At 31.0% G+C, this 9,409-nt stretch overlaps 1 protein-coding gene across 5 annotated transcripts in view; it reads left to right on the forward strand.

The window, feature by feature from the left end:
* LOC106664298 (protein retinal degeneration B) overlaps window positions 1-8,821 on the forward strand; it is a 39,016-nt gene extending 30,195 nt beyond the window's left edge. For 3 of the 5 annotated variants that reach the window (XM_014389899.2, XM_024229186.1, XM_014389900.2), the window contains exons 15-26: window positions 765-828; window positions 892-1,004; window positions 1,063-1,233; window positions 1,296-1,451; window positions 1,530-1,678; window positions 1,737-1,853; window positions 1,912-2,020; window positions 2,077-2,233; window positions 2,305-2,454; window positions 2,531-2,711; window positions 2,770-3,038; window positions 6,888-8,821. In XM_014389899.2, coding sequence (XP_014245385.1) covers window positions 765-828; window positions 892-1,004; window positions 1,063-1,233; window positions 1,296-1,451; window positions 1,530-1,678; window positions 1,737-1,853; window positions 1,912-2,020; window positions 2,077-2,233; window positions 2,305-2,454; window positions 2,531-2,711; window positions 2,770-3,038; window positions 6,888-6,972 — 1,721 coding nt within the window. In that variant the 3' untranslated portion in view covers window positions 6,973-8,821. Of the gene's footprint in view, window positions 1-764; window positions 829-891; window positions 1,005-1,062; window positions 1,234-1,295; window positions 1,452-1,529; window positions 1,679-1,736; window positions 1,854-1,911; window positions 2,021-2,076; window positions 2,234-2,304; window positions 2,455-2,530; window positions 2,712-2,769; window positions 3,039-3,636; window positions 4,766-6,306; window positions 6,425-6,887 lie in introns of those variants that run through there. The other 2 variants (XR_002910719.1, XM_024229187.1) reach the window with 2 other exon arrangements.
* Window positions 8,822-9,409: the final 588 nt, after the last annotated feature.

Here is a 9,409-nt window from a genome sequence, read left to right on the forward strand (position 1 = left end):
TCTGCGTAAGTGTGTCATTCTTGCATGTCGTATTGAGAGTGCCAGTGAGATATTGCTGTTTTATGTTTATAAACATACATCACACCAGACCGCATCTCACGGTATCTGAAATACCATACAAATAATGGTCACAAAAGAAATAGCATTATTAATTTATTCTACTATCGTAAAAATTTATATATTTGAAATATATTTGTAACAATTGCAATACTTTTAAATCATATTTTAGGAATATATCAATTTAATTGAGAAGAAAGATTTTATGAGAATTTCTTTTTCAAAAATCATAGAAAGACAGCTTTTTTTTGTTTTACAGAACAGGTTTAAAAATAATTTATGAAATTTTTTTTTAATCATCATTGTTTTTACATTTTGTGAGTGGAATATCTTTCTCTATGGGGATGTTGGTGGCCATAAAAGTTAAAGCAAGGTGTTGACACAGCTCTCATCACGGTAAGGTGAAGATCCCGGGTTCGAATCCAGCAGCCCAGCATAAAAACCTGATGTACCAATAAGCTTTTATTCAAAAACACTGGCACCCCGAGGGTTCATATAACCTCATAGTTGAAATACCCTCATATAAAGGAAAAAAAGGAAGAAAAAACCTAATAGTTTCTATAACATAGAATATGATTGATTAGAAAAATGTCTACTATTTATTTGAAGACTTTTGCTTACAATTAGCTAAAATAGTACAATAGTTGTTTAAAATAATGTTTTGGGAAGAAATGAGAAGACAAAAAAATGTATATTTCTTTATTTAGAAGTGACAGTAGATGGGAAACATTTGGTCGCTCCAATTCCAAGAAGAAGATCATCATCAACAAGGTAATTTAGTTTTATCCAATATCCCCTATTTACAAAATAAACACTCTGTTGATAATTTTTTAGTGAACATAGCCATTTGCCTCGATTGGAATTTGAAGTGAGTGAATTATTCATGTTTGGAAGTCCCCTTGCGCTTGTATTGGCTTATAGGAAAATATCCACTGATGACAAAACAAGTAAGGATAAATTTAATTATAAAAACCTTGATTACAAAATAATAATTGTACAATTTAGGTTCAATTCCACGGCCTGCTTGTGGGCAAGTTTATAATTTATTCCACCCGACGGACCCAGCAGCAGCGAGACTGGAACCCCTGATCTCAGCTAGGTTCTCAATGATCCCCCCTGTGAACATCCCAAGGTTTCAGAAGTATCCTCTGGGCAATGGCCAGCCATATCATCTTTGTAAGTTTTGGACATACCGAATAAAAATAATATATAATACACTTACACATAATTTCACACAGTGGAAATTGTACAAAGCAACCCACAAATCTTCACGGATAACTTATCAGTCGGTGGGCCTTCAAGTATATCCCACCTACGGAGGTTGTCCGAAGTCAGCATTCAGAGCACTATTTCTGGAGTGGTCGATTCATTGCCTCTACACACAATAAATGCTTGTAAGTTTATACCTCCCGCTTCTAACACTCTTCTTTTCTTGCCTTTTATTTGATTAACAATCGGTTCGTTTGTTGCAGTAACACAAAAATGGTGGGGAACCAAGAGATTAGACTACGCTTTATATTGTCCTGAAGGCCTAGCCAATTTTCCAACAAACGCTTTGCCCCATCTCTTTCACGCTAGCTACTGGGAGTCTTCGGACGTCATTGCTTTCATCCTGAGACAGGTAATTGATTATTAAAAACCTAAAGAGATGATCATTAAAAATAAATTATTTCCTCCAGGTCGGTCGGTTTGAGTTCGGTGGCCCGATTGGAGCTGAGGAGAAAGACATCTCAGGATTTCACCCAAGCCAGCCTAGAGAAAAATGGATCCGCAAACGCACCTCTGTCAAGCTCAAGGTTCATTCCAAATATTTTTACCCAAATATAATTTTTTCAAATTAAAATTACGTTCTAGAATGTTACTTCAAATCATCGAGCAAATGATGTTATAGTAAAAGAAGGAGCAAAACAGTCTATGACTGCACGTTTTATGTATGGCCCCTTCGATATGATTACACTTGCAGGTAATAGTAAATAATTTATCCACAAAATTACAATTAATTAACCAAAATCATTTAAGGTGAGAAAGTTGACATTCATGTCATGAATGATTCAACAACTGGAGAATGGACGCTTTTGAGTACTGAAGTCACTGACAAAACTGGACGTATTACATACACTATACCTGATAATAAAGCACTTGGCTATGGTGTTTATCCAGTAAAAATGGTTGTGAGGTATGTGATTTATTATCTAAATAAATAAAAAAGTTTTTGAGTGAATTAACTAAAAAACTTGTCTTTTTCAGGGGTGATCATACTCATGTCGACTTTTCCCTAGCAGTTGTGCCACCTAAGACTGAGTGTGTTGTTTTTAGCATTGACGGCTCATTTACCGCGAGTGTTTCTGTTACTGGAAGAGACCCAAAAGTCAGAGCAGGTGCAGTTGACGTTGCAAGGTATATTTTAATTTTATGCTTTTATTATATTTGTATTTGAAGAGTTTTATTTATCATTTTAACAAATTTTCTTTAGACATTGGCAAGAGCTTGGCTTTTTAATAATATATATAACTGGAAGGCCTGATATGCAACAGGCAAAGGTGCTCGCTTGGTTGTCACAACATAACTTTCCACATGGCCTCGTTTCATTTGCCGATGGTCTTTCGACAGACCCACTTGGACACAAGGCTGTTTATCTGAAATCACTTATCCAAGTATGAAATTTCTGTAAATAAAGTCTGGCAAATCTTATAATCGATAATTCTGTACTAGGAACATCAAGTGATTATCCATGCAGCCTATGGGAGTAGCAAGGACATTTCTGTCTATAGCTCGATCGGACTGCGACCTCAACAGATCTTCATTGTCGGCAAAGTGTCAAAAAAACACCACATTCAAGCAACGGTGCTGAGCGACGGGTATGCAGCCCATCTGGCATCCTTAATGTCGCACGGCGGATCAAGACCGGCACAAGGAAATGCCCGAATGGTCCTTATACCACGGACCGGATTTGGTCACAGTGCTTCAATAAGAAGAAGAAGGTAACTTTTCTAAACTTATGAATTGAACTAAACAATTAATTAATGAAAAATGGTAGTCAATTTTTAATGTTTAAATCTAGAATAATTTAAATGTTTTTATTTTATTTTCTACTTTGGCTTTGTTGATTTATCTACTTCCATGTCCTATATAAAAAATAATTCACTCTTTTCTAATTTCTTTGTTTTAACCATGTCTGTATATTAGAATGCTCATTAATCTGTCATTTTAATAAAGTGAAATTTCTGTTGTTTAGCGTAAAGTTGTTTTAATTTAGTACAGTTAAAGAATATTTTGACATAAAGTAATGTATAAAAAAATAACTTTTTTAACTAATATGACTTTACTTTAGGTTATTTAACTCTTTTTACTGTATTTGTAGTTAATTATTTTCCTATGCAATTAATCTCCATGTTGGTTTATTATGTTTTATTAATACAATTTCTGTTTACTGTTTACATCGGTAATTATTCAGAGTTTATATTTTTTATTGCATGGTTCAATACATTATGTATATAGTGTTTAAAAAATAATAATAATTTAAAATCCGTGTGATATTATGAATAGAAATCAAAATTTCAAACGCTGGTTTCTTCCTAGATTGTACTACGCACAGAAAAAATGCATGTTGCGACACGATAAGATATTTACAGAGAAGAACAAGACCCTGGCAGGCTGATGGGGGTTGTCAACTCAATTTATGTAGGCGTTCTTGGGTCTATTCCCCGTGTTGCTAAGTCCCAAAAAATAAAAACCATTAGAACGAAAATCTCAAAACCCAACATATTGGGGTTTCTCTATCCTGATTAACCAAAACAAAATTAACCCAATTTGCACCAATAATGATATATTTCATAGTTTGATTTTTTCTTAATAATTAAAGTCGCCCAACATTAATAACTAGAACTCTTTTTAACAGAATTAAAGGGGGCAAAGCCATTTCGGATGATGCAGTTCACAAATAATGATATATTTCATAGTTTGATTTTTTCTTAATAATTAAAGTCGCCCAACATTAATAACTAGAACTATTTTTAACAGAATTAAAGGGGGCAAAGCCGTTTCGGATGATGCAGTTTTTCAGATATGGAGGCTGTTGTTATGTGGTACAATGTGTAAAATACAAAATTTCCAATTAAAATCTAACAATCCATGTTTTTTACATACAAATATGATGTTCAGAATACTGAAGGCGAAAAGTAAACCAGAGTAAAAGAGCTTCATTAATTTTTTTATGATTACTTTGCTTCATTTCCTTGAGGTTCAGCACATTACAACTGTATTCATGAAGTTTACATTTAGATTTTACCCACTGTTGATACCCCAACACCATAATTACCAACTACATTTTGCAATAACCCACTATTCTTACATTTCATTTTTTACTGAAATCGTTTCAGTTAATCCGAGTTCGGTTAAAAAGGGTTTTACTGTACATGAAAATGAAAACACTTAGCTTTTTAATTATTTTTTTTTAGAATACTGCCAAAAAACATAATGTTAAGAATAAATTTTAATTACAATTGGAAAATTTTGGGCTTCTTGACTCCTATAATATTTTTTTTTGTTTTGGCCTTATGCATCTTAAAAGCCATATACATCCAATTCCTACTGTAAAACTTTAAATCATCCCATTTATTCTTAATGACAAGTTCCTTTTATGTATATACACTCAAAGGAAAAACAAATACAGATCTTGTATTTATTTGTGTATTTTCCAAAATAATTAGGGATAAAGTTTAATATTTGTTGACCTCAAACTTAAATGTAACATTAATAACTTGTTGTTTACCTACATTGTGTGTTATTAATCCTTTTCACTATTTAGAATAAAAAAATTTAAAAAAATTCAATTTCATTCTTTCCTAGACATGTCGAGTGAGTTAATTGTTTGTTTTTTTTTCAATTGTTTTCTTTGATGAAACAATAAATTTGAGTAAAAAGTTAAGTATTTTTCTTTTTTAAAAAGCTTGGTTTTAAATCAAGATTTCACCCAGGCAGATGCTTTGGCCAATGACAAACCTAACGCCCGTTACAACCGAAGTTTTGGGTATGTTTTGCTGTTCCATCCTTAAAGGTCTATGGAGGTTTAGGGCCATGGGAAGTCTTGATCAAAGGGAAAATAAAGTTGATCAATGTATGATCATTTTATTGCTCTTACCACACTACGGAACCGTCATTTAATAGCTTCTTTGATAGTCAACTCCAAATGGTATGCAAGGGTCAGATCTAAAACAGTCATCTGAAGAATAGCTTAGTCTCTAGTTGCTCTGCATCAGGTTCTCTTCTACTGGAGAGACATCGAGTAGAAAGGCGACTGTTTGCCAATCACCATCTGACTTGGACACTTACAATAGGGAGGGATGTTTTTCACAGTTGAATTTGTGACAATCAGATGGCCGGGACCGTATATGGGAAAGCTTTGCTTCAAGTGTCATGAGTCACAGTCTTGTTAAAATCAGTCGGTTATGGTGTGGGATAGAATCAACATCCATGCCATACAGAATGGATCTTTGGACTAAAGTAGATTGATGAAGTTCTTCTGGAAGCTATGGTCCCATTTGCCCCGTTTATGGTACGATAATGCTTGGCCGCATTGAGTTGTCACCCATTGCTTGGAAGATGAATGTATTACCACAATGGATTGGCCTGCACTTTCTCAAGCCGGCCTATAGAACTCTTATGGGACATGATAATGAGATGGGTTAGACATCGTTCGCCTTCTCCAACGAGCATTGAACAGATTCAATAGTTGAAGAATGGGATTCTGTTTGACAAGACAAAATTTGATCGTTTATTTACTCGCTTAGGTGACTTAAGGCCTTCAGCTAGGCCAGAAGAGGTCATATGCATTTCAAAAGTAAAATTAGGCAATAAATTGTCATATAAATTTTAATCTGTCAAATAATTTTCTGGAATTTTTGTGAGTTTTCTTTCAAACCATCATAATTAAATCATGAATTTCTAATCTTGTTTAATTGGTTTACATTAAAATAAGTATGTTGTAATTAACACAACTATTAAAAAAAAAAACATAGTTTGAAATAACCAACAAAATATGATTGTATGGTTTTTTTGTCTTTGAGTGTATGATATTTGGATACACAAGACATGGGATTTTCTCATCTATTAAAATAATTTCCATTTTTTAATTGTTAATTTATCAATAGTGTAGTGTTTAACATTTAATACTATTTGCGTATGTTTGTATAAAAGTTGTTACTTAGGTTAATTTATGGTTTTTTGTTTGACATTTCATGTATAAAACAGATGCGGAAGTGGATTGGTAGCAAAGCGTACTGAAGTTTGAGATATTCGAAGATAAATTATTTGTCCAGAGTCACTTTAAAACCTAAGCGATTTTTAACGAGTGGAACTCATGTCTGAGGTAATTTCAGTGTGATTCAACTCCATCACTGGGAACACTGTTTTATATTTTATTAATTTACAATGGAAAAAAAAGTTTTCTATTTGAACTGCGTCTCTAGTTGGTAGGTTCGAATGTTTAGTGTTCCCAGTTAACTGTTTTATTTATATGTTTTAAATATTTTAATGCAAGCTAATTTGTTTTGTTTTGTATTTATTGATGCTTATACAATAAATAAAGGCACAACTGCTACACTCAAACTACCTCCCTAAGTTAATTTTTCGAGAGTTAGAACTGGGAACTTGTAACTGTTGAATAAAAAAGGGATTTATTTTCACATTTGAAGCATGTTGAATGTTAAGCACGTGTGTTTTTTTAAAGCACCAAACCACTATTATATCTAGTACAGTATATTTTGGATCTTTTGGTTCTCAAAAGTATTTCAGGGAAAATTGATTATTTCAGCTGTTTCCTTTGTTTCTAGATCTGCCAAAAGGACGACATCATTCCCTTTATCTCCTCTTCCTACTGCTACAATAGGAAAGGATAGGAAACACGAAAAACTGTGACGTTGGTCTTTATTTTGGGTTGATAAAAAGAGTAAGGATTGAAATATGAATTTTGATTGTAGCGTAAAATAATTTTAACAGGCGTTTGTTGTCAAATGTGTTTCGCCATCTTGTGTTATTGGACTTATAAGGGGAATTTTTTAATTGTCAATATCACATTTGTTTCTATACTCTCATGTTTGATATCAATTGCTTTTAAATGTAATTTGGCCAAAGATCAAGACTCAATAGATTTTTTACAATAAATATCTTCATATATTTTTCATATTTTAGTGGGTTTTTTTTTATAACAACTTTGTTCCTACACATATTGGACATTTTTATTTTAATAAAATTGAAATTATAGTTTTATTTAGACTAGTAGGTTGTCCATCCATGTCTTAGTTTTACTGAATAAACAGTTTGTCTCTTATTCTGTAAATTTTTCAAATAGTTCTTACAAATATTCATATAAATTATCATTAATTGCTAAATTTAAAAAACTAACAAATGATTTTGCCTATGTGAATATTTACCAACTGTTTTTCTTGCAACAGGGTATTTTCGGAGTTGATTTCGTTTATTCAAAATAAATATTATGTAACTTTTCTGAAATGAAGGGATGGTCGGCTTTTTGTAAATATTTTCTATATTACTGTAATGATGTAACAAATTTTTTTAAAAATTGATTTATATTCAAAATTTTATAAAAAGTTGGTGCCACCTCTGAATTTGTATTTCAGCATATGAAAATTGACTTATCCGAAGCATGATTAAATAACACTTTTGTACAAAATTATCTTTTCACATAAGAACGTGTCCAGAATTTCTAATGAATAGTGGATATTTTTATTCAGAAATATTAAATTAACAAAACAAAAGGTGTCAGTTCATAATTATAAATTTAGACTGTATTCCTGATAATTAAAATAATGTAGTAGCTAAGAAATGGGTGTCAGAGCCCACAGTAGGCAAATATCTATGAGTAGTTAAATATTTTCAAGCCTAGCCTCAGATGTTCCAAAAATGAGATAATTGATGTAATTTTAATATAGATATGATAGCTATTGTATTTTCATATGAAGCTATGATGTGATAGTTTTATTTAATTAAAAATACCCAAAAAAAATACTTTTTCAGTTTCAAACTAAAAATTTCAATTAATCAGTTAAGTTGTGTTCGAAGCAATATTTTTCCTATTTATACTTTTGATTTTTATTTGAATGAAGAATGTATAGTTAAGTTATATTCATTGATAAATTGTCAATTTTAGGTGAACGTTGTTTAGCGAATTGTTTGTTGTTGAATATTGTTGTTACAAAATCGGGTTTTCTATGTTTGAAAAATGTTAAATGCAAACAAATTTTTACGTTGTCAATCTCTTAAAAAAAAAACTCAGTATTAATGCATGGCTGTAGTTAAAAAATGTATTGTGTTGTTTCAATTCCAACTAGAAAATATTAAACTAGTAAACAAGGTGACCATTATAGATATTTCTAAAGAAACTGAGTAAATTTTCCATTCCTGTTGTAAATATATTACGAGAATAAGAAAGAGACATCTGTTATATCACTGATACTTTCAGAACAAAGAAACTAAGATTGCATTAATTAACGGCCAAGAAAATCTAGTGCCTAAACATTTTTTTACATAAGATTGATGCATTTCAAAATATCATTATTTTTAGCATTATATAATATAAAACAAAAAATCTCAATTATATAAGTTTGCATTTCTGGAATGTAAAAGATGGAAAATGTTTGTGGAACTGAATTTTAACGATATTTCTTATTTGGGTTAGATATTGTATTAATTTTTTTCAATAAGATTTAAACATTTTTAAAAAATCCATTTGTTTGAATTTTAAAAGGCAACTGCTGTTACAAAAATGTTTAACAATTTGTTTATTGACAGTATAAAACAAAACCATTAAATCAATATATTGTACCTTTTAATTATATAAACTTATAGGAGGAGGCGGTACAACATATTTAGTAAATAAAGCTTCTAAAAAAAATTAAATTTAAAAAAATACCAAATTTATATTAGAACTTTTTTTAAACATATTTTATCTATTATTATACCTACTTATATATTTAAAAGAAACTCTGTTCATTATATTCCAAATAGCATTCGTTATCGAAAAAATTATGACAAGCAGAGCCAAGAAAGGAAAAAGAAAATCAGTCTGAAAATTTCCAGTTCATGTTTTGTGGCCACTATTTAAATCCAGTTGTATATTTAGCATAAACGTTTCTGTAAGGTAAAATAAGTCTTGTAAATAAGGTGTGTGTTTAACAGATTAATTAACATATTATGAAGAGGAATACAAGTACTGTACCTATAAATACTATTTATTTGTTAAAATCTATTTTTATTTTAATGGGATATTGAAAAATCTATTCTTATATAGTTGTTAATGATGGTGTTCTACATTGTAAATTATTAAGATGATGAC

This window comes from Cimex lectularius, unplaced genomic scaffold, assembly GCF_000648675.2.
Source record: "Cimex lectularius strain Harlan isolate CLEC.00 unplaced genomic scaffold, Clec_2.1 scaffold98, whole genome shotgun sequence".
NCBI lineage: Eukaryota > Metazoa > Arthropoda > Insecta > Hemiptera > Cimicidae > Cimex > Cimex lectularius.